Source organism: Mustela nivalis (genome assembly GCF_964662115.1).
Source record: "Mustela nivalis genome assembly, chromosome: 2".
Lineage (NCBI taxonomy): Eukaryota > Metazoa > Chordata > Mammalia > Carnivora > Mustelidae > Mustela > Mustela nivalis.
Window position 1 is genome coordinate 153,204,750 of NC_139021.1, and position 25,965 is coordinate 153,230,714.

Consider the following 25,965-nt stretch of genomic DNA (forward strand, 5'->3'; position numbering starts at 1 on the left):
GTATGTGGTTCTGTCCTGTCACGTCCGCTTTCCACATCTGACAGACGTCTGCCGTTGGCTGCTGAATGGGAAGACATCAGCAAAGTATTTTGTCATTCCTTTGGGATAGCTTTTGAGCTTGTCTGATTTATATTATTTACACGAATATTATAATTGATGAGGGGTTTTCTGTAGGAACATTAAAGGCAAAGCTTAATTTAATCTCCATCCTCAGATAGCACTCTTTAGCTATTACAGTAAGTCCCTACCACTTCCTGTATGCGCACCGTGGATTCTGAGAGCAGTTTCTCTCTTCCCTCCACCTTTGACACAGAAGTCCTGGAGTCTGTGTCTGCTCATACTCAGACTTTGAAAGCTAAGAGGTTTAAAAGACAGAGACTGAAGGCCTCTCAGTTTATATTAGTTTCTCCTACCTGAGGCTTTTCTCTTGTTAAGGATTCTCTCATGTTTCCTGAGCCTCCTCACCTGCCTTGATCTTGTGCAGTTAAATCCTGTGACCTTTTCTAACTCCTTTTCAACACTCTTAGGAGCACCGCACTTTAAACTGCCCGGCATCTTTCCCTTTATTTTGAAGACATGAGCCTAGACACAGTCTATGATGAAATGATCTTCTCACATAAGACACTGATGTCTACATTTTATAGTTGAAATGTTGCTTGTGATAAGTTTATGTTCTTGTAACCTCGTAGACTTGCAGGTTTTCCCACCAAGGCCTAAAGACCCTCCATCTGCGATTTAAGCTGTTAAAACTTCTACCTTAATTTCTGTTAAACTGTTCTCTCTTTCCCTCAAGGTAATTTTATCCCCAAATCCTTCCTACTTTTTGCTTTATTCTTTACTAAATATATTTCTTTTCATTTTCCAACACTCTCTGCTATCTTTAAAGTTAAGGAAAGAAGAAAAATTAGGAAAAGAAAACCCTTGTGACTACTTAATCCCCTGGCTGGAATCCTTTCCTTACTATCATTTAGGACATTTTAAAGGCTAGGCTTACTGGTTCAGCTGGGGCAGGAAAGTCCCTACAGTACCAGAAAAGATTTGGAATTGGATTTTAAACCTTCAGCTGAAGTCTGAAATGATTTTCTCCCTGCAGCAGTTTCATGTGGGGAAATTTTCTGGGTTTGAAATTCTGAAGTTGGTTTATGATTTTTCTCAGCATGGATGATGATGGTGATGATGATGATGATGATGATTTTTGCAATGAATGTCATTAGTCTCCTAAAGCTCTCTATGGGCAAATATGAGAATTCCAATGAAATATAATTCCTAAATGAGAAATATGAAATCAGTTTAAAAGAAAAGGTAAAACACAGTTAAAAAAAATGTCTTGAGGTAGCCATATATCAGATTCTCTGCTTAATATAGAATTGCCTTTTTCGCAAGATACTAAATGTTTGTTTTCCTAGAGCAGGCTTTCTCATAGCAGCACTATTGACATTTTGAGCTGGGTGATCCTTTGTTGTGGTGGACTGTCTTTTTATTATATGAGGTTTGGCAGCATCCTTGACTCCTACGCACTAGAAGCCAGTAGCGCCTCCTAGTTTTAACAACCAAAAATGTCTCCAGATATTACCAGATACCTTCCTGGAGGAAGGGGGTAAATCGCTCCCTGTTGAGAACCATTGCCCTACAGTAAAGTCTATAATTATGCCTTGGAAAATCATGCAGAAAATTAGTAATTCATTCACCTCACTCCTTCCATTAATGGTAAGATGAAGAAGACATTCATTTCTACCTACTGAACAAATTTTTGGCTCCGATTTGTGCCATACCTTTTCCACACTTAATTTCTTGCCTATAACCCAGAGGACTTTGAAAATAGAGTGTAGCTAGTATGTATCAAATGTTACTTTATATTGACTTAATTTCTCCCCTTATGTCTATAGCATAAAAAATCACATGGAAAAGACAAAGAAAACAGAGGCATTAATTCAGTGGAGAGGTCTAAAGTGGAAGAAACTACAGAGCATTCTGTTACACGGAGCAGACTACCTCTACGAAATCAGATAAATCTTTAGTTACCTTGAGGATCGGTGATTCTGTTTTTAAGAAAAATGAAAAATAAAACCTATAACTCCAGGATTTGAGCCTTATGTACAGATGAAAAACAAATGGACAATATCAAGGCTATACTGTAAATTAGTTGGATTTACTATGTCTACTCATTTTTCTGTCATGCCTGTAGTTCACTGTGTATTAATTTGGGTTTTATTTGGGACTTGCATTGAGTAAATATGTATTTTTAGCTTTTGATATAAAATAGCCCTTTCCTAAAAAAGGAAAAATATTTTTCTTGTATATCACTAGGTAACACACATATAAGTTGTACTCTCCTTCTAGGCTTTGACTTATGTAGGTAAATATTGCCAACTCAGTCTTGGGAAGGACCACCTTTGTACTTTTCTTGCTATGATTGAATTATGTGTATCTGCTTGCCTCCTTCCCTAGACTTTTCCATTCTGCATTCTTAGCTCTTTTTCCTTTTTCATTTGTGACCAAACCATTTGTAGAGCTACAAAATGGTATCCATTCTTATTATGAGATAGTGTGAATTTTACTTAGAAGTCTTTAACACTTTCTGTGGTTCTAAAATTATTGTCAACAATAAACTCTAGAAGTAGTCCTTCCTTCAGTATTTTTAGTTTGTTTCTCCCAGATGTAAAAGTATTCCTTTATGAGGCCCAACCCATTAACCCCCACAGAGTTTCTAAATAGCCAGCTTCTCTAGAATATAGATTACTCTTATGGGAGAACCACCAAGAACTCTGATTAATGGCTGTGTGGCCTATATGTTATGCAGAAGGTCCCAGTGATTTAAGGGCCGTTTGAAACTTAATTATGACTATAATTTATATTCTTTTGCTTATCTGATGAAACTTTGTACTTTGTATATAATAAAACATGTATATGTATATTTTTCTTTAGTGAAATCTTAACGCTTGGAAGGTTCCTGACAATTTTGATCTAGCAGCCAAATTTCTGGAAGTTGAGATTTTTCAGCATTGAAGAGCAAGCACACTTAGAAGGAATAGAGGCAAAGAAAAAATTTTATGCCTTCGTCAAGTTAAGTATATAAATTTAGAGACATTTGACTTTGACTATGGTAGCTAAGTAAAGCCAAGCCCAATTGGAGAATTAGAAAATGTGCTACTTTAAGGAACTAAATTTACCTTGCAGAAGTATTAATCACCTTAATAAAAATAATGATACAATTTCTCTGCAAAATCAGATGTCAACATAAGCTATGGATAATATCTAACAAAATAAACTGCCTTCAGTAAATCCATTAATAAATTTAGTTTCTACATTGACTTGTTTGCCCTATTATTTCTTATTTGGCAATGGGTATCTTTACAGAGTTTAGCAAGTTGTTCCAAAATTCCTAAAATACACTTTAACACAGATACCATCTAGGACAAAGCACCTTGGTAAACATCCCAGGCTCCTTCAGTCGTACTCTAAGGGACTACACCTTAGTATAAGATTAGTGAGAAAGAGATTGGTCCTCACAGGGCCTGATGTCCAGCTTTAAGTCATCCGTTTCCTGACGTTTTGAAATTATCTAGGAATGCTAATGCAACTGACAAGGAAAAACAAATCATTGGAGAATTTTTTTATTTTAAGGAAGTTCCATACCCAGTGTGGGTCTCAAATTCACAACCCCGAGATGAAGAGTCACAAGCTCCACTGACTGAGCCAGCCAGGCACCCCAAATCACTGGAGAATTTTAACATCCTACACCTTAAATTAGCTCTACAATTTTTGGTATACAATATCAAGCACTCAAAAAATAACCATCAGCAAAAATAGAGTAGGTAGGTAGCTTCAAGGACTTATTCTTCCTGAGGCAAAACATTCAGAAACAACTTTGTCAGAGCTAGGTTTATAGCAACCTAGTGCTCGGTCAAGAGAAGGCAAGCTAAAAACTAACATTTTTTTGGTGTTTTACTTGCCCTTGCTCCAACCCCCTTCCCAGCTCCGTGGTGATCTTAAAGACAGCAACCCGCATTCTCAGAGCAGGGCAACCCTGTTCACTCGTCCTGAGGGCGAAGAGGATCTTTTCATCTCAAAAAATTACTCTGGGCAATCTGAAGGCCTGAAGCAAGGCACTTGCCTTTGTTTTCATCTAATTCACAACTCAAGGTGGAAAAGTAGCAAGCATTTCTCAAAACTATGATAAGGCAAATGAACAACAGGCTACTACCTGCAGCAAAAGATAGTTGAGGTAAGATAAAGGAGTGCCTAAAACCTGAGAGGGAAAAGACAGGAGAGAATTTCTTAAGGAAATTAGGCCATTCAAAGACAATGTATATCGGGGAATTGAGAAAGCCACTCATGTCCAGGCCAGTTTATAAACTTAAAGAAAGCTACTTAAAGTAGCTTTTGCTACTGCTGACTGATCCCTACGTTCAGCACAAGCAGAAAGTGAAAGCTAAGGCTGATTTTAAATGGCCTAGCTAAGCCCTGAAGTTGTGCTCCAACAGTCTGCAAAGACGGATTTTTTTCTTTTCTTTTTTTTAATTTTTGTTTTATTATTTGGTTATTGGCATTCCAGGAAATCTGTCAGCAGTAATACTAGCTGAATGCGAGCAAAAAGAGACTACCAAAGTCAAAGAATTGAGAGTTGAAAACCGTTTAGAAAAGTAGCAAGCGATTGGAGCCACAGCAAAGCTAATGCTGGGCTTGATCCCCACAATCCTGAGATCATGACCTGAGCTGAAACCAAGAGTTGAACACTGAGCCACCCAGGTGGCCTAATACTAAAAATTTCTAACAAAAAACTAAGAAGTATGCAAAGAAACAAAGTATGGCCCACTTAAAAAAAAATTAACACAAACCACCCCTTTTGAAGTAAACATTGGACTTGAAATGAGCTGTCTCAAATATCCTCATAGAGCTAAAGGAATTCAGGAGGACAATGTTTCAACAAATAGAGACTTGGTAAACTAAAAAAGCCATATCAGTTTGATATTTTTCAGCCATTTTGAGCTGAAAAATAATAAAATGAAATGATAACACACACAACACTAGAAGCTTCCAATAGCAGATGTGAACAGGTAGTAGAAAGAACCAGTGAACTTGAAGCTGTTATTGAATTGTCTAATGCAAAGTGCAGAAAGAAAAAAGAATGAAGGAAAATGAACACAGCTTAAGAGACCTGTGGAGCACAATGAATCATACCAACATTCTCAAAATGGGAGTACCTGAAGAGAGAAATGGGCAGAAAGCATACTTGAAGAAATAATAGCTGAGGGACACCTGGGTGCCTAAGTCAATTAAGCGGCTGCCTTCGTTTGGCTCTCGGGTCATGATCCCAGTGTCCTGGGATCGAGTTCCTCATTGGGCTCCTTGTCCTGCAGGGAGTCTGCTTCTCCCTCTGCGTCTGCCTGCCACTCTGACTGCTTGTGCTCTCTCTGTCTCTGACCAAAAAAATCTTTAAAAAAAAAAAAAGCTGAAAACTTATCAAATTCTTCACAACAGTTGAATCTTTATATTCAAAAACTCAATAAATCCAAACAGGAGAAACTCAAAGAGACCCACAACAAGACACATTATATATTCAAACTGTCAAAAGTTGAAGACAGAATCATGAAAGCAATGAGTGTAGTCTTCAAGGAAATGCAAAGCAAAACCACACCGAGGTACCAGTTCATATCTACAAGGAGAGCTAGAGTAAAAACAGAAAAGAACATGTATTGGTGAGATGTCACACTCACTCTCTCAAATAAATCTAAAACAAACAAACAAAAAAAACCCTCTAAAAAAAAAAATCCACTCAAAAAATGTGGATGCAGGGGCACCTGGGTGGCTCAGTGGGTTAAAGCCTCTGCCTTTGGCTCAGGTCATGATCCCAAGGTCCTGGGATCGAGCCCCACATCGGGCTCTTTGCTCAACGGAGAGCCTGCTTCCTCCTCTCTCTCTCTCTCTCTCTCTCTCTCTCTGCCTGCCTGTCTGCCTATTTGTGATCTCTGTCAAATAAATAAATAAAATCTTGGGGAAAAAAATGTGGATGCAAATGTCCACAGAAACATTATCACAATAGCCAGATGGTGCCCCCAAAATATAGTTCTAAGTGAAAGAAGTCAGATGCAGAAGTTCATATATTGTATATTGTATGATTCCTTTTATACAAAGTATTCAAAAGAGCTAAGTTCATAGAAACAGATTTGCGATTGCCACGGTTGGTTGAGAGGGGAAAGAGGAGTGACTACTTACTAAATATGGAGTTTTCTTTTAGGATGTTGGAAATTTATTGGAACTAGATAGATATGATAATCATATAATATTGTGAATATAGGACTCAGTTAAGGGTCTGTCTTCCATGATCCCAGCGTCCTGGGATCGAGCCCCACATCAGGCTCCCCACTCTGTGGGGAGTCTGCTTCTCCCTCTCCCTCTTCCCCCTGTTCCTGCTCTCTCTCTCAAATAAAGTCTTAAAAAGAGAAATTGCAAGGCAAAAAATAATATTGTGACTAGAGTAAATGCTAATTAATTATGTACTTTAATTCCCTAGGGGCACCTGGGTGGCTCAGTTGTTAAGCGTCTGCCTTCAGCTCAGGTCATGATCCCAGGCTCCTGGGATTGAGCCCCACATCCGGCTCCCTGCTCAACAGGAAGCCTGCTTCTCCCTCTCCCACTCCTTGCTTGTGTTCCTTCTCTCGCTGTGTCTCTCTCTTTTAAAGTCTTTAAAAAAATAAAGTACCTAAAACTCTTTATTTTGTAATTAAGGTACTGGCATGTAACAGTTTCAGGTATACAACATAATTATTCATTGAGAAATGACTACAGTAAGTCTGTTTTTTTTTTTAAAGATTTTATTTATTTATTTGACAGAGATCACAAGTAGGCAGAGAGGCAGGCAGAGAGAGAGAGGAGGAAGCAGGCTCCCCGCTGAGCAGAGAGCCCGGTGTGGGGCTTGATCCCAGGACTCTGGGATCATGACCTGAGCTGAAGACAGAGGCTTTAACCCACTGAGCCACCCAGGCGCCCTGACCACAATAAGTCTTAAAATGATTCATTTTTTGTTATGTGATTTTTTTTTTTTAAATATTTTTATTTATTTATTTGACAGACAGAGATCACAAGCAGGCAGAAAGGCAGGCAGAGAGAGAGAGAGGAGGAAGCAGGCTCTCTGTTAAGCAGAGAACCTGATGCGGGGTTCAATCCCAGGACCCTGGGATCATGACCCGAGCCGAAGGCAGAGGCTTTATCCCACTGAGCCACCCAGGCACCCTTGTTATGTGATTTTGACCTAAATATCCATTCAAAATATTTCTATTGACTCAAGGTGATGTAGCTGAATCATAGTGGCATTAATTGTTGGTAGACTTAATTAGCAGATAGAAAAAAAGTTCTTAAACAAATGCTACAGTTTAAACATGAAAGGGGCACATGGGTGGCTCAGCTGGTTAAGCATCTGCCTTTGGCTTGGGTCATGATTCCAGGGTCCTGGGATTGAGCTCCACAATGGTCCCCCTCTACTGTTCCCCCTGCTTCTCTCTCTCTCTCTCTCTCTCTGCTAAATGAATAAATAAAAATCTTTTAAAAATATATCAAAAATTGAAAATGTGTAGGCATGCCTAGGTGGTTCAGTCAGTTAAACATCCAACTTGATTTCAGCTCAGTCATGATCTCAGGGTCATGAGATTGAGCCCTGTGTTGGGCTCTGTGCCAAACACAGAACCTGCTTAAGATTTTCTCTCTCCCCTGGGCGCCTGGGTGGCTCAGTGGGTTAAGCCGCTCGCTGCCTTTGGCTCGGGTCCTGGGATCGAGTCCCGCATCGGGCTCTCTGCTCGGCAGGGAACCTGCTTCCCTCTCTCTCTCTGCCTGCCTCTCCATCTACTTCTGATTTCTCTCTGTCAAATAAATACATAAAATCTTTAAAATAAAAAAAAAAGATTTTCTCTCTCCCTCTCCCTCAGCCCCTACCCCACCCCCACTCACATGCTCTCTGTCTCTCTCAAAAAAATAAATAAATTGAAAATAAAAATGTGTACCACGTATGCTCATAAAGCACAGCTATGTAATAGTCCTTTGAAAAATAACTTTGTATACAAAGAGATAGACCTGGACCAAAAGAAGAAAGATAATGGAAACAAATCACAGAAACTTCAGCGAATGGAGCTATAAAACGAGATCTTTCAAAATCAGCCATTTAAAGAATTTAAAGACATGAAATATTTTGGGTGATAACTGGAAATTATTAAAAAATCAGATGGAAATTCTAGAACTGAAAAATTCAACAAATTATAAACAAAATGGGCTTAGTTTGCTGAACAGCTAAAGGGAGTATTAAAAAATGGATGACAGGTTACAAGAAAATAGTTACCTTCAGCATAACAAGACAAATGGACAAGAAACAAAAAAAATGGTCTGGTGAAAAGGTCTAACAGACATATAATTAGAGCCTCCAAAGAAAGGAGAGAGAATGACTGAACCTCTGTAAATCTCAAGCAGGATGAATATCAGGTCATACCGAGGTACACCACAGTTAAAGTGCTAAACGCCAACAATAAAGAAAAAAATCTTTTAAGTAACTAGAGAAAAAAAAGATATGATTTTCATAGGAAAAATAATTAGGCCCACCTGTCTGTGCAGCCTTCCCTGTGGTCCTGAGCCCTTGAAGGGTCTTTCTACCATGGAAGGATGCTATTCCTTGATTCTTGGGGTTTCCTGGTGGGTGGAGGATTGAGGTGTGGAGGTTGAGGAAGGTTTTCTACTGTGCAGGTCCAGCCCTACTCCTAAGCGGGCCCTACGCCCCAAGTCTTGGGGGAGTTGGGTCTTCTCCGTGATCCTGAGGGTAGCCAAATCGCCCACATCTTTTGCAGGTTCTTTGCAGGGAAGAGTGTCCTGCCCTTCCCCTAGGAGTAGAAGTTTTTTTACCTTTATCTCAATCACCGTGGTCTTCTGTGGTCTTCGCCTGTTCCCTGCAAGGGTGTTGCCCTTCTCCCTAGGGCTTTTGACTCTAAGGAAGTAGGGTCTGGGCAGAGCTCCATGTCTTTCTTGTAGTGATGGCTGCTCCCTTTCCAAGCCTGCATCTCTGCCTCTGGTCTCTCTGAAGCACCTGGTGAATTCTGAGAAGAGCCTGCTAGTGGGTATAAATTCCCATTGTGTCTGCACTTTCAGGGATTCTACACTTCTTGTTACCTCACGGTAAGCCGTTAGCAGTTAATATTAAAAATCTACCTGAATTCTTACAGGTATACATGGTATCTGGTGTCTCCTCCTGCCAGGCTCTGCCACAGGTCAGCTACGGCTCTTCCCTGTGTCTCCTTCGGAAGGTCTGTCTCTCCTGAGAGTATTTGGCTGAACTGAAACCTTAGCTCTTGGGTGTGTTCAAGAGAAGTTATGTGGTTTATCTCATTTTTTAAAATTTATTTATTTATTTATTTTTTGTAGAGCTATCTCCCCGGTGGGAGCAGACTCAGTGTAATCTCACATTAACATTGTCTAACTTGTCAGACAAATAGTGGAAGTGAGTTCAAGAGTGATTTCCTTTTCAAATGTGTACTTATTTTGTTCCTATTCTACTCGTCTTAAACAAAATAATCATATGCTTACTTCCATTTCTTCTGCCCCTTGCCAGTCAAGAGTCTTTCCCAGTCTATCTGGTCACCCTTTATGCCTTTAAGATACTTCCCCAATGTGTACTTGAAGAGACCTAGGAAAATAAAAATTTGATCTGATATTGCCTTAGATTTACTCTAACCTCTTTATTCGAAAGCTTTTGTTTTGAAGGAAGCTGAAGATCTTGTTGCTTTACCTGGGCTCAGCATAGTATCTGATGAAGTAAATGGCTTTGGTTGAGCAGGAACAATGGTAGCAGATCTCACTTGGGACATTTTCCCCTAAAGAGAAAGAGAAAGAAGAGAAACTGGCAAAGACCACTTCATAGATACATTCTGTTAAAAATGTTATTTTAGGGGCGCCTGAGTGGCTCAGTAGGTTGAGAGTCTACCTTCAGTTCAGGTCATGATCTTGTGGTCCTGGGATCTAGTCTGGCATCCTGCTCCTGCCTCAGCGAGGAGTCTGCTTCTCTCTCTTCCTCTCACTTGCCCTTCCCCACTGCTCATTCTCTCTTTCAAATATATAAAATCTTAAAAAAAAAAAAAAAAAGGAATTGCAGAATCATTATATTATATGCCTGAAACTCATATAACACTGTGTATTAACTATACAAGAATTAAAATTAAAAAGTTAATAAAATTTTAAAAAATGGAAATAGGGGCACCTGGGTGGCTCAGTCATTAGGTGTCTGTTTTCGGCTCAGATCATGGTCCTGGGTTCAAGCCTTACGTCTGGCTCCACTGAGCCAGCTTCTCCCTCCCCTGCCTGGTGCTCCCCCTACTTGTGCACTCTCTCTGTATCAAGTAAATAAAAAGAAAAAAAGAAGAGGGGAGAGAACTTTTTTTTTACCATTAGATATTCTTGTCTACGGCCATACCACCCTGAACGCGCCCGATCTCGTCTGATCTCGGAAGCTAAGCAGGGTCGGGCCTGGTTAGTACTTGGATGGGAGACCATTAGATATTCTTTCCTGCTTTGTCAAAGATTAACTGACCATATAGTTGTGCATTTATTTCTGGGTTTTCTATTCTGTTCTATTGATCTATGTGTCTGTTTTTGTGTCAGAACCACACTGTTTTGATTACTATAGCTTGGTAGTATATCTGGAAATCTGGGATTGTGATATCTCCAGTTTTGTTCTTCTTTTTCAAGATTGCTTAGGCTATTGGGGTCTTTTGTGGTTCCGTACAAATTTTAGCATTGTTTGTTCTAGTTCTGTGAAAAATGCTTGTGGTATTTGATAGGGATTGCATTAAATCTATAGACTGCTTTGAGTAATAGATATTTTAACAATATTTGGTCTTCTAGTCCATGAGCATGGAATGTCTTTCCATTTCTTTGTGTCATCTTCAATTTCCTTACTCAGTGTTTTATAGTTTTCAGAGTATAGGTCTTTCACCTTTTTGGTTAGGTTTATTCCTAGGTATCTTATTATTTTGGGTGCAATTGTAAATGGGATTATTTTCTTTTTAAGGATTTTTTTTTTATTTTTTAAAAAAGGTTTATTTATTTTAAAGAAAGAGAACATGCAGAAGTTGGGGGACAAAAAGAGGGAGAGGGAGAGGGACAAGCGGACTCTGAGCTGAGTGTGGAGCCTGACTTGGGGCTCAATCCCATGATCCTGAGATCACAACCTGAGCCCAAATCAAGAGCTGGACATCTAAGCACCTGAGCCACCTAGGAACCTTTTAAGATTTATTTATAAGCAATCTCCACACCCAACATGGGGCTCAAACCCACAAGTCCAAAATCAAGAGTTGCATGCTCTATCAACTGAACCAGCCAACATCTCCCTGCCCCCCAAATTGTTTTCTTAATTTCTCTTTCTGCTGTTTCATTATTGGTGTATAGAAATGCAACAGATTTTTGTACATTAATTTTTGTATCCTGTAACTTCATTGAATTTGTTTATCTTGGTGGAGTTCTTTGGATTTTCTATATATAGTATCATGTCACCTGCAAATAGTGAAAGTTTTACTTCTTCCTTACTGACCTGGAGTTCTTTTATTTCTTTTTGTTGTCTTCAGTGGCTAGGACTTCCAGTACAATTTGAATAAAAGTGATAAGAGACATCCTTGTCTTGTTTCTGATCTTAAGGGAAAACTCTCAGATTTCCCCACTGAGGATGATGTTAGCTGTGGGTTTTTTATATATGGCTCTTATTATGTTGAAGTATGTTCCTTCTAAACCTATTTTGTTGAGGGCTTTTTTATTTTTCTAAATCATGAATGGATGTTGTACTTTGTAAAATGTTTTTTTTTTTAAAGATTTATTTATTTATTTGACAGAGAGAGAGAGATCACAAGTAGGCAGAGAGGCAGGCAGAGAGAGAGGAAGGGAAGCAGGCTCCCTGCTGAGCAGAGAGCCTGATGCGGGACTCAATCCCAGGACCCTGAGATCATGACCTGAGCCGAAGGCAGAGGCTTAACCCACTGAGCCACCCAGACACCCCCGTAAAATGTTTTTTTTTTTTTTGTATCACTTAAAATGATCATATAGGGGCGCCTGGGTGGCTCAGTGGTTTGAGCTGCTGCCTTCGACTCAGGTCATGATCTCAGGGTCCTGGGATCAAGTCCTGCATCGGGCTCTCTGCTCGACGGGGAGCCTGCTTCCCTCTCTCTCTCTCTCTGCCTGCCTCTCCATCTACTTGTGATTTCTCTCTGTCAAATAAATAAATAAAATCTTTTAAAAAAATGATCATATAATTCTTATCCTTTCTCTTATTCATGTGATGTAGCATGTTGATTCATTTGCAAATATTGAATCAGACTTGCAACACAGGAATCAATCAATCAATCAATCAATTGATTGTGGTGAATGATTTTTAAAATATATTATTTTATTTGGTTTGCTAGTATTTTATTGAAGATTTTTTTTAAGAGATAGAGGTGGAGGGTGTAGGAGGGGGAGAGGGAGAGGGAACGAATCTTAAGCAGACTCCACACCCAGTGGTGAGCCTAATGCTGGGCTTGATCTCACAACCCCAAGATTATGACCTGAGCCAAAATCGAGAGTTAGACGCTTAACTGAGCCATGGAGGTGCCCTTTATTGAGGATTCTTGCATCTGTGTTCATCAGGGATATTTTTTTCTGGCTTCCTTCACATAGCAAAGTGTTCACATAGCAGAAACAAAATAAAAAATAAACAAGTGGGACAACATCAAACGAAAAAGCTTCTGCACAGCAAAATAAATCATCAACAAAGTGAATGAACAATCTGTAGAATGGGAAAAAAAGTTTGCAAATTATATATCTGACTAGGGTTAATATCCAAAACATATAACAAATTCATATGATTTAATAATAAAAAACATATGCTTGCCCCTTTAAAAGCGAGCAAAGAACCTGAACAGACATTTCTACAAAAAAGATTTATGAAAGGCTAACAGGTACATGAAAAGATTCTCAACATCATTAGTCAGGGGAATGAATGCAAATTCAAACCACAATGAGCTATTACCTCCTGCCTGTTAAAATGACCATCTTAAAGAAGAGAAGAGACAATAAAAAAGCTGGTGCAGATATGGAGAAAAGGGAATGCTTGTGTATTGTTGGTGGGATCATAAACTGGTATGGCCACTGTGGAAAACAGTATGAAGGATCCTCACAAAATTTAAAATAAAACCACTATATGATCCAGCAATTCCTTTTCTGGGACTTTATCCAAAGACAATAAAACCCTACCTCAACAGGATATCTGCACCATCATGATGTTCATAGCAGCATTATTTACAAGAACCAAGACATGGAAACAACTTAAGTGTCCGTCAGTGGATGAGTGGATAAACATAGGGAATATTATGCAGCCACAACAATTAAGGAAATCTTAGTTTCGTGATAGCATGAATGGACCCTGAAGGCATTATACCAAGAGAAAAAAGTCAGACAAGAAAAGGCAAATACTATATAATCTCACTTACATGTGGAATCCAAGCAAAACAAAACAAAACACCTCTATGAGAAAGAAATAAAAATGTGGCTACCAGAGGTAGGGGGTCAAGGGTGGGGAATTGAAGGAATATGGTTAAGAGGTACAAAATCCATTCCATTGCTAGGATGCCCCACATTTTATTTATCTATTTATTGGTTGAAGGACTTTTGGGTTGTTTCCACTTTTTGGGAATTATAATTCTACTATGAACATTTGTGTACAAGTTTTTGTATGGACATTTATTTTCATTTTGGGGGGTACGTACCTAGAAGTGGAACGACTGGGTCATGTGGTGACTCCATGTTTAAACTTTTCAGGAACTGTCAGTTTGTTTTCTGGAGCAGCTGCTTCATTTTATGTTGCCACCAGCAATGGATGGAAATTCCAAATCTCTACAACCTTACCAACATTTGTTATTTCCTGATTAAAAAATATATATATATTATAGCTCTGCTAGTGGGTAGGAAGTAGTACCTTATTGTGGTTTTGATTTGCATTTCCCTCATATGTAGTGACATAGTACATCTTTTCATGTGCTTATTGGCCATTTGTTTTTTGAAGATTTTATTTATTTATTTATCTACTTGAGAGAGAAGGAGAACATGGCAGGGAAGGGAGAAGGAGAGGGAGAGATTCTCGACCAAACTCTGCACTGAGTGTGGAGCCCAACACAGTGGGGGTGTTTCAATCCACGACCTTGAGATCATGACCCTAGCAGAAACCTAAAGTCTCACGCTTAACTGACTGAACCATCCAGGCATTCCATCTGTTTGTATGTCGTCTTTGGAGAAATGTCTATTCAGATCTTTTGCCATTAAAAAAATTGGGTTCTCTTTTTATTAGGGTTCCTTACTTTTCTAATTAGACAAATAAATAGTATAAGTTTCACCAAACCTTTCATTATCAATACACCTACATTATGGTGCTAAGTATGTTAGAGTAAGTATTTCATAGTATGTGAAATGCAGACATTATGAAAGCGATGTCATGGTGATTATTACCCATGTGTTCCAGAGCTCTGATCCCAGCCATGACGCAGGTGAGACATTTCTATCTAATCTCATTAGCATTTTGCAAGTTAGTAAAGCCCTAAAACATGAATTAGATTTTGTCAAGTTTTAAGTTAAATGTAATACAATGATTTGATATGTGACATAAGTGATTTAGTCATCCCAATATTTGAGGGTAATAAAACTTTTACTGTAAGTAAAAATAGAACCAAATTGCTATAATAAAATCCACTGATGCTTTTTTTTTTTAAAGATTTTATTTACTTATTTGACACAGAGAAAGAGATCCCAAGTAGGCAGAGAGGTAGGCAGAGAGAGAGGGGGAAGCAGGCTCCTAGCTGAGCAGAGAGCCCGATGCGGGACTCAATCCCAGGACCCTGGGATCATGACCCAAGCTGAAGGCAGAGGCTTTAACCCACTGAGCCACCCAGGTGCCCCCCACTGATGTTTTTTTAAAAAATTTTTTTCTTGTGATGAGAACTTTTTTTTTTTTTAAGATTTTATTTATTTGACAGAGAGAGAGAGAGAGAGACAGAGATCACAAGCAGGCAGAGAGGCAGGCAGAGGCAGAGAGAGAAGCAGGCTCCCCACTGAGCAAGAAGCCCGATGTGGGGCTTGATCCCATGACGCTGAGATCATGATCTGAGCTGAAGGCAGTGGCTTAACCCACTGAGACACCCAGGCACCCCAATTGTGATGAGAACTTTTTAAAAAAGATTTTTTACTTACAGAGAGAGAGCAGAGTGAGACAGAGAGCACAAGTGGGGAATGAGGGGGCGGGAGATGGGAGTAGAGGCAGAGGGAGAGGGAGAAGCAGCCTTCAAGCTGAGCAGGGACCTTGAAGATACCAGACTTGATCCCAGAACCCTGGGATCATGATCTGAGCCAAAGGCACACGCTTAACTGACTGAGCCACCCAGGCGCCCTGATGCTTTCAAGCTTTAGCTAATTTGAAGTTTTACCTCTATGTATATTTAATTATTGAAAATAAGTTGATTTGTCTATTTGTAAAGTTTATTTGTCCTGATGCATTTAATGAACATACTGTTCATCTGCTACCAAAAAAAAAAAAAAAAAAGTTTCAAAACAATTACCAAAGTTAGATAAATTAGAGGTAAGACTCACCTTCTCTCCCTACAAAGGTTAGTTTCTTTTATAGTAGCAGTGACTAAAATAAATGGTGCCAAATTTTTGGACAGAGTCTTGTTTAATTCAGAATATAATTAAAATCTCATGTAGCTTTATTGGTTTTAGTATCCAGCAGAGAAAAAATATTGAAACTCCAAGAGATTTTGAATTAAATAGCTACAACAGTTTTGTTTTATTAGTTCTGACTGTGTGAAAAAAAATTATAAGGACAACTTCGGAAAAACCTAGTTCTTTTAGAGCCCCAAATGACTTTTAAAACAATAAAACAAACTATAAAACCTACACAAGTGATATTAAAAATTATGTCGTTCAATAAATGTGACATTCACAAATGTGGTTGTAATTTTTTTTTTTAACTATAGTAAAATGAACATGGATCTGATGACTGGATTTAGAAGAGATGGTGTTATATAGCTTAACAGAATTAAGTGCTTCAACTTGCTGGTGAGCGTTATGTAGCAGAGCTGGAATGTTCTATCAATGCCTTTTAAGATCTCCATCTAACTCCCAGGGTCTGTGGCAATTAAAGAAAGGGATGATGCTTCCTTTTCCTATAATAGTGTTTATTTTCCTAGCACTTTAATATTTATTTTTGGAAGGTTTGTAGATTTAGATTTTTTTTTTCTTTTTTTGCCTGGTGGCTGAGTCATGCACAGAATAAGCTACAAACCCATACTATTTTTGAAGATGGAACTTAACGGCTAGTGATTTATTATAAGGACATTATACGAACTGATCCCCTCAATTGCTTGGTAGGTGGAAGGGGCAAGAAAAGAAGAAAAACAAAGATGAGGGAAAGACATTTTGTGAAGAAAACAATAATCAGTCACCTGGTTAGTTCACTGAAGAGCCAAACATAACTTCTGAAGGTTCCTATTAGCTTTGGATAATAATTGTCCTTTCTTTGTCCCCAGATCATGTCTCTGTCCTTGGTACACAGAACACACTTGGCTTTCACAGTATTCCAGCACCTGGCTGACTTCTCCATCAGGCCCAGGGATGAGAATTAATAACTGGTGGAATGGGCACAACATCAGACCGGACCACAGAGGGACCTATGATTTGTAAACAGGCCTCCATGATGGCTGGACAATGTACTACCCGAACTTGTACGCAGATTTCACAAATAATTCAAATAATTTTTACCTTAAAAAAATGAGACTGCTTTCATTTTTTTAATATCTAAAATCATACTTTAAAAATTTTTTATACTGGAAAATTTCAAGTCTACAAAGAAGCTGACTAGTACAATGCATATCAGTATACTCTTCACCTAAATTCACCAATGAATAATTTTCTAATTTGTTTTATCTCCTTATCTGTACATGTGTGTATAATGGTTTGTGTATATATATGTTGTGTGTATGTATTGAACTATATGAAAGTTACGGATGTCAAGACCTTCACCCCTACTTCAGTCCACACGTCCCCAAAATGAGGACATTTTACTCACAATATTTATGTCATCTAACTTACAATTCATTTTCAGTTTTACCCTTTTAGCTTCCCAATTGTCTTTCATGGCTTTCTTTTTAAAAATCCAGAATCTAATCGGTTGGTGTGATATTATGAGAGGTTTCAAAAATCCTCATCCTCAACAATGTTTCACTTGATAGTCCTTTTTTTGTTTTTTGTTTTTAAATTTTATTTATTCATTTGAGAGAGAGAACACAGAGGGAGGGTGAGAGGGAGAAGCAGACTCCCCACTGAGCAGGGAGCCCATGTGGGGCTCGATCCCAGGACCCTGAGATCATGACCTGAGCAGGAGGCAGACGCTTAATCAACTGAGCCACTCAGACACCACTCACTTGATGGTTGAATTATTACATTTAAAAAATTTTATCAAAGTTTTTAATTTGTTAGCTGGCATCCTTCCAGCTTTACCATCCACCATCCCTCTCTCTCTGAGCATCGCTATGGAGAGTGAGACTATGAACTGTTACATTCAATGTGTTATAATCCAAAATGTGCTTTTGATACTTAACGTACCTCAAATTTGGCCAATGGAAGACTCATCAGGGTGGGTCTGTCTTCATTCTGTGGTTTCTAGCACAAGATGCCTTGAGCTCACCTTGTACTTACCATGCCCCAGACCTAGAATCAGCCACTTCTTCCAGGACCTACTTATGCTATGAGTAGGTCACCCATCCACATGGTTCAATTCTCCAAATATTCATAAAGTATACAGCAAGTTCTTCCTTCAACTCCACCTCTCTCTTCACGGACAGCCAATGTTACTAGTTTTTTGTGTCCTCTTCCAGATAGAGTTTACCTAATAGAACAAAGGCACAGATAAATACCCCGACTCTTTCCTAACATTTTACCTCAAGTGATAGCACATTACACTCACTGTGTTCGTCTGTCATCAGACTCGGAAAGATGCCTATGACTCCAACCCCAAAAGACTAGGAGACTTTAGGCTAAGTTTCAGATTTTCAGAAAGTTCAGGGAGGATGATTGACCAAAGCTGCACTGACAACGCTCACATGCTATTCCTTGAATATTCGTCCCTCTCTAGGTTCTTTGACAACTTCTCATTTTTCAAACATCACTTCCTTGGAGAGTACTTTCCGTTCCTTAACACGCCCCCTCCCCCAACTAGGTGACGTCCCTGGTTATTAGGTTTCGGATCATTATGTACTTCTCCTTCCTAGCACACACATAAGTCACAGCATTAAAATTTGTTTCCTGCCTCCGTGAGGAACGGAACTACATCTGTCTTGTTCACTGCTGCCACATAGTAGTTGCTCAACAGAAATGTGCGCAGTGAAACTCGAACGCGGGCCAGCCGGCTTCCAGTTCACTCTTCTTTCGACGGCGACCCCGCTTTAGTTGGTGAAATTGTTCCAAGATGTAAATAAAACATCTCAATAGGAAAAGCTGGGAAATGTGTATTTCCATGATTAATGGAGGACCTTAGCAGAAACTGCTCACCGCGAGGTGTGACTACCGCAGGAGGGCGTCAATCAAGAAAATGCCCCCTTGGCCCTCAGGCGAGTGGAGCTGCACAGAGCCGAGGCCACAAGGCGTAGAGCCACGGATTCAATAGAAAACACGTGCAAAACTGGAAAGCGGTGCTGCGCGCAGCTGCGACCCGCAGGACTCGGGGATAGGGGACACAGAGCAACTCCCATTGGGGCGGAGAAGGCTGCACAACTTCTGCCTGGCATTGTAAGACCCAGGCTTTCCCCCTGATTCCTTCCCAAAGCGGCTTCTGCCAGCGACCTCATGGAAGTGGCCGAGTGCGGGGAGCCCACAAATGCAATGGGCTGGAGCGGCCACGAGCCCGGGGCACCCGAAGTCTCGTCGTCCTTACGCCAACTGGGACGTAGCTAAGGGCTAGAGCTCTCTCTTTGGAGCCGCCCCAGAAACTCAGGGCACTCTCCCGCTACGAGCTCCGGAGATGACCCAGGCAACAGCCAGTGCCACCGTTACTCCAGGGAGCGCGCCGACAGGGAGAATACTTTCAGGCCGGCGAAGGGGCGACTCTGCCGGTGGCCTCTCCGCCTGTCCGGCTCAAGCCTAGCTGCCCCGAGCCTGGGGCCGGCTACTGCCAGCCTGGGCCCGGGCCCGGACGAGTGCCCCCCGAGTTTCGGCAGAGTTGCCTCCCGGCAGGAGCTGGGACTACTTGAGTCCGTGTTCCAGGCGCTACTTTCTTCCTGTCTCCCCACGACGCACGCGGCCTTAGGCTTCCTTCGAGGGCTTTCCTGGCCAGGGTGCCTGGCGCCCGGAGCGACGGCGGCGACAGCCGGGCACAGAGGCGCAGGGTCCCTGGAGCCTAAAGCGAGCGCGTCCCGGGGGGCGGGAGCTCGGCCGGCGGGGGCGGGCCGAGGGTGGGGGCGGGAGGCGGCTCCCGGGGCCCCGCGCCATTGGCCGCAGGGACCGGCGGCAGGAAGGGGCCAGAGAGCGCGGCCCCACCCCGTGGCCAGCAGAGCCTATCGCCGGGAGCGCGGAGCGCGGATAAATGTAGCGCCGCTGCGCGGGCCTCCAGCTCTCCGAGGGGCCGGAGCGCAGCGGAGCCATGCAGTACCCACACCCCGGGCCGGCGGCGGCGGCGGGCGCCGTGGGGGTGCCGCTGTACGCGCCCACGCCGCTGCTGCAGCCGGCGCACCCGACGCCGTTCTACATCGAGGACATCCTGGGCCGCGGGCCCGCCGCGCCCACCCCCGCCCCCACGCTGCCTTCCCCCAACTCCTCCTTCACCAGCCTCGTGTCCTCCTACCGGACCCCGGTGTACGAGCCCACGCCGATCCACCCCGCCTTCTCGCACCACTCCGCCGCCGCGCTGGCCGCCGCCTACGGACCCGGCGGCTTCGGGGGCCCTCTGTACCCCTTCCCGCGGACGGTGAACGACTACACGCACGCCCTGCTCCGCCACGACCCCCTGGGTAAGGCGGCCGGGGTCATGGCGGGGCCGAGCCGCGGCGGCGGCGAGGAAGGCGCCACCCGGCAGGTGGCAGCGTCCAGGAGGCGGCGGGGGCGGAGGGGGAGGCAATAGAAAGTTGTGGCAAAAGCGATCGAAAAGCGGCTCTCGGGCGCGCGCGGGGACAGGAGGCGCGGGCCCCAGTGGCGCGCGGCCGGGGCTGACCGCACCATGACTCAGATTGGTTTTCCTGCACCTTGCAGGCGTCGGGGCGCGCGGGCCCGGGCGAGACCTCTGGCACGGCCCCGGAGGTTGGCGGCCGAAGGCAGCCCCGGGCGCGCGAGTCGCTCGGGGTGGGGTCCTCTTAGCTGGAGGGACCGGGAAGGGAGTGCCAAGGCGCCCCGGACCAGCTCTGCGGGGTAGGGATAGCTGCTGGACCCCGGTGGTTACAAGGCTGGACCTGGTTCAACAAGCTTGTGCAGTGAAAGAGCCTGACCCTTTCCGTTCATACAGGAAATCTTGAGTTCTCGATAGGAGTAAATCTGGTTTCAGAAGCTGTTAAGTGTTTTCCTGGCTGCATGAAGCAGACCCTTCCCCCGGAGTAGTGCACGCTGCTGATTATTTTATCGACATCCTCAATACAGACAAATTCAGGAAACACTCGACTTCTGATAGCCGGGATCCGTTTTTCTGATATTGTTCATTTCCTCTGTGTGGGATGTGACTTTATGGCAGCTAAAATAACCAGTTGCTTCCTTTTTTTCCCCCCCTCCCCGAAGCTGTTTTGCACTAGTCTGAAGCCTGACGTAAGCAAAATCTGGGAAAAAAAAAACAACAATGCCAGCTTTCAAAGTGTTTGGGGGCAGGCCTGCAGACCGACGGACCGACGGACTGACAGACTTGTCTTTGAAGTAGGAAAGGCAGCCAGGACACCTAGGGCATATGGTATTCGCGAGGCTTGCCCTCTCAACGATCATCCTAAGAAATAAGCCAACGGTGATCCGCACTCTGGGTGGCCCTTGGCGGCTCTGGCATCTGAAGCCCTCCTGGGTGGGGGGAGATAAAGAAACGGGGCTCCTTTTCCTTTGGGCCCCCAGGGTTTTAAATTTACTCTCTGCTGTTGGCAGCTTCCGTGGGGACCCTAGAGACAAACTAACATTTTAATGCCTTCGTGTTAATGACGCGGCCTCTAGTTCAGCCCTCTAACCTCCTTCCTCATCGTTAAGATTTGAAGGGGATTATATTTTAGCCCTTTTTTTTTTTTCCTTGTTAAAGTGACTGTCTATTTGGTTCCAGCTTCGAGGGTTCGGTGCGGTGGCCCCGGCGTGGCTCTTTGGGCCTGCTGGGGCGGGAGCGGGACCCTCAGCGGGGCCGGGCCTGGGGCGAACGTTTTCACAGAGCGCGCCCTGCGTTTCCTTGGGTTACTGCTGGGACCGCGCTGGAGGAAGCAAAGGGCTTTTCGAGATAGACCAACAGGAAACACATTGACGGAAATGTTGCCATAGCCCACGGGGTAGCTTTAACTGGCCGCCCCCGCCGCCGGGTGTGAAATCAGAGGAGGCCGCAGAGCGCTGGGACCAGGATTGGAAGCTCCGCGAGCGGCCTCACGTCGGCGCTCGGGCCTGAGGGCCTCCCGAGCAGGGTCCCTTGGGCGGCGCCTGGTCGGGACGCCTTGGGGAGTGGAACAGCCCGGGTCCTCCCCAAGACACGCACTCAGGTCTTTGGAAAGTGCGGCTCACCAGGGAGAGCGCCTGGAGGTGCAAAAAGTTCTGTAGAAACTCGAGAGTGACTTCTTGAAGAGTGTCGTGGTATTTTAGGCTCGGTTTATAGTGGCTGTTATCTTGGAGCTCCAAAGATTTGTGCGTTTGAAATCAGCAGTGGGTGTGATGGCTGTTTGTGTGCGTCTGTGAGTGAACAAGGCGGTCTACGTGCCTGTGCTGTGTCGGTGTGTGTGCCTACGGGTTCTTGGGTGTGCATGTGTCTTGGTGCGAACGTATTGGGTCCTTGTGGGTGGGTGTATGCGAACAAGTCTGGCTGAGTGTCCTTCTGCGTCCCCTACTCCCCTTTGTCACCTCCAGAGCCTGGCCGCTCCAGGGCTGTCCCTAACCGCTGCTCTCGCTGCCCGCAGGCAAACCCCTGCTCTGGAGCCCTTTCTTGCAGAGGCCTCTGCATAAAAGGAAAGGCGGCCAGGTCAGGTTCTCCAACGACCAGACCATTGAGTTGGAGAAGAAGTTTGAGACCCAGAAATACCTCTCTCCGCCCGAGAGGAAGCGTCTGGCCAAGATGCTGCAGCTCAGCGAGAGACAGGTGAGCGCGCCTGCGGGGCTCAGGGCAGAGGCCTGGGGAGGGGGTCGGGGGCGGAAGACCGACGTGTCGCCATCCGTGCGCTCGGGCGTGCGGCGTCGCGCTGTCCAATGCCCGGAGCTCCGGCCGGCTCGACAGTGGCTCAGCAGCTTCAACGTGACGCCCCATGTCGCGTGGGTTCGTGGCAAGTATTTTTTCTCTCTCTCTCCTGTAGGTTAAAACCTGGTTTCAGAATCGACGCGCTAAATGGAGAAGACTGAAACAGGTATCGACATGGCTCTGTTTCTAGGGAAATAAATATTTTTATCATGTTATCTCAATGCGGGGCCTGTTATGGGTTGTATGCAAAAGTCATTTGAGAGACTATTTAACCTCTTCACCTTGATTAAAAAGGCAAATAGCCCTGCTGAAATTCAGGATGAGTTGCTCAGGTGGCAGTAATGCTAAAAGCACCTAATGCAGTTGCTATATCAATTATGCTTGGGTTTTCACACACTGGCTGGTAAAACTCCGGGCTAATTGTTTTATAAACCCCATATGTTGTTTATCTAATTAACGCAGGAAAGATAAAGTAATTGACAGTAAATGACTTAAGCAGTTATCTTTGGGAGAAAATTGTTTCTTTTATTTACACAGCCATAATAAAACCAGGCAGAGCTCAAGGGTAAATATAAGGAAATAAACACCTCTAAGTCTTGTTTGCACTGTTTTTTTTTTTTAAGAAGAATTAAATATCAAAGAGTTTAAAATTATTTCCCATCTAATTCCAGCTCTTAAAATGAGTATTAGACCCACAAGAGAATATACAAGCCTATTTGGAAAGTAGTTTAAAGTTACTAACAGTCTTTTTTCCAATGACCTTGTTACGCAAGATGTGATAAAAAGTAAAGGCTAATTCAGTTTTTGAAAAACCTCAATTGACTTAAATCTAAAGATCTGCTTTTGATGTTCCAATGTGGGTGTCTTCTCTAAAGTTATTTGACAATTGCTTTAATTGTTCATTTGCTAGTGTATATAGAGATTAGAATAAAATATTTTTGAAAACCATAATACGAGTGGGGAAATTGAAAGCAGTGTGCATTTTTAAATTTGGTGATCATAACTTTTTCATTAGAAATAAGATGATATCACAAAGAGCACTTTGAGACAGAAAATAAATTTCCCATAATTTCATTATTTTAACATGATTTAAAAATCTGTAGATTCCCTCTCAATCTGACCTTGTACATCTATTTGTTACTTAGTTGCAAGCCTGGTGAATATATTATTCTACAGTCTTGCTATAAAAAACCCTTTGGGAATATTTCTTTGTAGTGTTTATGTCTATTTTAGACAAACAATTAAAAATTCACTCACTTATTCAGTTCTTGGTCAAAGTCTTGACTGCAGTTTACCAGGGATTTTTAAACTAGTGGTTCCTGGGGCACCTGGGTGGCTCAATTGTTGAAGTGTCTGCCTTCGGCTCAGGTCATGATCCCAGGGTCCTGGGATGGGGCCCCACGTTGGGCTCCCTGCTCAGCAGACAGCCTGTTTCTCCTTCTCTCCAGTGCTTGTGCTCTTTATCTAGTCTTTAAAAAAAAAAAAAAAAGTTGTTCCTTTGTAATATGGCAATATAGTTTCCAGAAATATCCCCTGGATTTTAAGTTAATTGTAGTTAATTTCCTCCCTTTGCAGTTGGCAGCATTCTTCCAGTTCTGCATTTTTACCTTTGCCATGATTTTGTAACTCGTTAAGCGTATTTTTAAGTTTATAAATTTACTCCAGAAAATGGATGATAAAGGATTCAATTTAGTAATTTTGAAACTTTCCCTTAATTCACTACTTAGCATTCATATTTTTTAAATGTCTGGAAGACCCTGTTAACCTGCAAGGTTTAAAAATACTTGAAGAATGAAGATAGTGTGTACTTGTAGTGATCTAATCTCTCCTTCCTCTAAACTTTTAAGAATTGTGAGACCATGAGGATGGGCTGGAGCTAACTGTACATTTGACACAATACAGTTAGTTATATTTGTGACTGGTTGTTCTTATCTGGCAAGAGAATGATCTTTCTTTGATATGACAGGCACTTTTCTTCCAAAATGACAAAAAAGCACAAGTATGTATTTTCTGAATAAAGAATATAGGTGAAAGCAATAGATAAACTAAAGATTTTAAAGGTGATAGAGAATGAAAACACATTTTGATTTATGTCTCTTATGTCTTCATATTTCACAAGCCTACCAATTTCCACTTTCATTCCTTTCATTCAGGAGAACCCTCAAAGCAATAAAAAAGAAGAACTGGAAAGTTTGGACAATCCCTGTGATCAGAGGCAAGACTTGCCCAGTGAGCAGAATAAAGGTGCTTTGGATAGCTCTCAATGTTCACCCTCCCCTGCCTCCCAGGAAGACCTTGAATCAGAGATTTCAGAGGATTCTGATCAGGAAGTGGACATTGAGGGCGATAAAGGCTATTTTAATGCTGGATGATGATCACTGACATTGGCACATGCAGAAAACTGGACTTTGGACCAACGTTTGCTACAGAAAATCTCCATAGACATACTGAAAAGCTATGAGAAAGGGAATAATTTTCTGGTATTCTGGAAATCTGAAATATTTAGTGGCTGGCTAAGCAGCAAACTTACACTGAAACCTTAATTTTGACTTAAATGGTTTATGTACTGATTGTAGGTTATATGATGAAGGGACTCTTCACTGTTTAAATTCCCCCCTTTTAAAGAAGTAAATTTTTTTTCTATTTATAAAAAGCAATTTTGAACAGTTTGTTAAATTTTTAAGTTATAACTAAAGATTTTAATAAGATCTTCTTGAATGACTTTTTAATCTGTATCTACATTCCCACTTAATGGAAAAGCAAAAGGGCACCTCAGATCCAGAGGTATGCCTTGGTAAAGGGGCCCACATTTCAGGCAGCCTTGGAATATTTTAAAAGGAACTTCCTTTACTTTTTATATTGTATTCTTATACTGCCTTAAATCCAATATGATCTCAGAGCTCCTGTCTAGGGGATGTGTGTGTGTGTTTTTTGTTTTTGTTTTTGTTTTTTTGTCAGAGAGATATAGTTGATAAGAATCTTAAATGCTTGTTTTGCACTAACACTTAGTACCTTGTATGACCAAGGTGTTAAGGGAATAGTACAGGGCAATTCAAGCAGAGAAACTGACTCGTCGGTGACTAAAATTAATCACAGATGAACTGGAAGTAGCAGGTTAATTAAATGTAAGTAGACTGTAGATACTGTGTTTTATATCAAACTGTTTATAATGTGTGTATATATAATTGTTCACTGTAAAAAAAAATGACCAAAATGGTGTTTTTTTAAAACGAGTAACTTGTGTATAAAATAAACCCGTCAATGGGACGTCTGACCTCGAGGGGCCTCTCATTCTAGTGAAACAAACGCACACCTCTCACCTTAACTTTCAGCGCCTCCCAGGTCCGGGTGCCGCGCCGTGCTGGGCTGGGCACGGGGGGGCGCAGGGTAGCGGGCGGGTGGGCCGGGGGAAGTAGATTTGGAACTTTCCTTCCAGGGGAGGGGGAGCTGGGGGCGGGGGAGGGGTGCGACGCCTGTGCGTCGCGGCAGGGGGAGGTTCCCGGCTTCGGACACTGAGCGCGGCGGTTCTGAGACCCCGGCGC

At 42.5% G+C, this 25,965-nt stretch overlaps 2 protein-coding genes and 1 long non-coding RNA gene across 3 annotated transcripts in view; 2 read left to right on the forward strand and 1 right to left on the reverse strand.

The window, feature by feature from the left end:
* KIF11 (kinesin family member 11) overlaps window positions 1-3,311 on the forward strand; it is a 45,455-nt gene extending 42,144 nt beyond the window's left edge. Inside the window, exon 22 of the mRNA XM_082721932.1 lies at window positions 1,887-3,311. Within this exon, the coding sequence (XP_082578058.1) occupies window positions 1,887-2,018 (132 nt within the window). The 3' untranslated portion in view covers window positions 2,019-3,311. The remainder of the gene's footprint in view (window positions 1-1,886) is intronic.
* Window positions 7-17,924, reverse strand: LOC309860230. Its single transcript, XR_014309270.1, has 3 exons — window positions 17,740-17,924; window positions 9,764-9,848; window positions 7-168 (listed from the first exon to the last, which is right to left on the reverse strand). It is a non-coding gene; the product is annotated as an uncharacterized lncRNA (long non-coding RNA).
* A 1,603-nt stretch (window positions 17,925-19,527) lies between these two features.
* On the forward strand, window positions 19,528-25,698 carry HHEX (hematopoietically expressed homeobox). The gene is made up of 4 exons (XM_082721971.1): window positions 19,528-20,045; window positions 22,149-22,327; window positions 22,539-22,589; window positions 24,577-25,698. The coding sequence occupies exons 1-4, from the start codon at window positions 19,679-19,681 to the stop codon at window positions 24,793-24,795; spliced, it is 816 nt and encodes a 271-aa protein (XP_082578097.1). The 5' UTR covers window positions 19,528-19,678; the 3' UTR covers window positions 24,796-25,698.
* The last annotated feature ends 267 nt before the right edge of the window (window positions 25,699-25,965 follow it).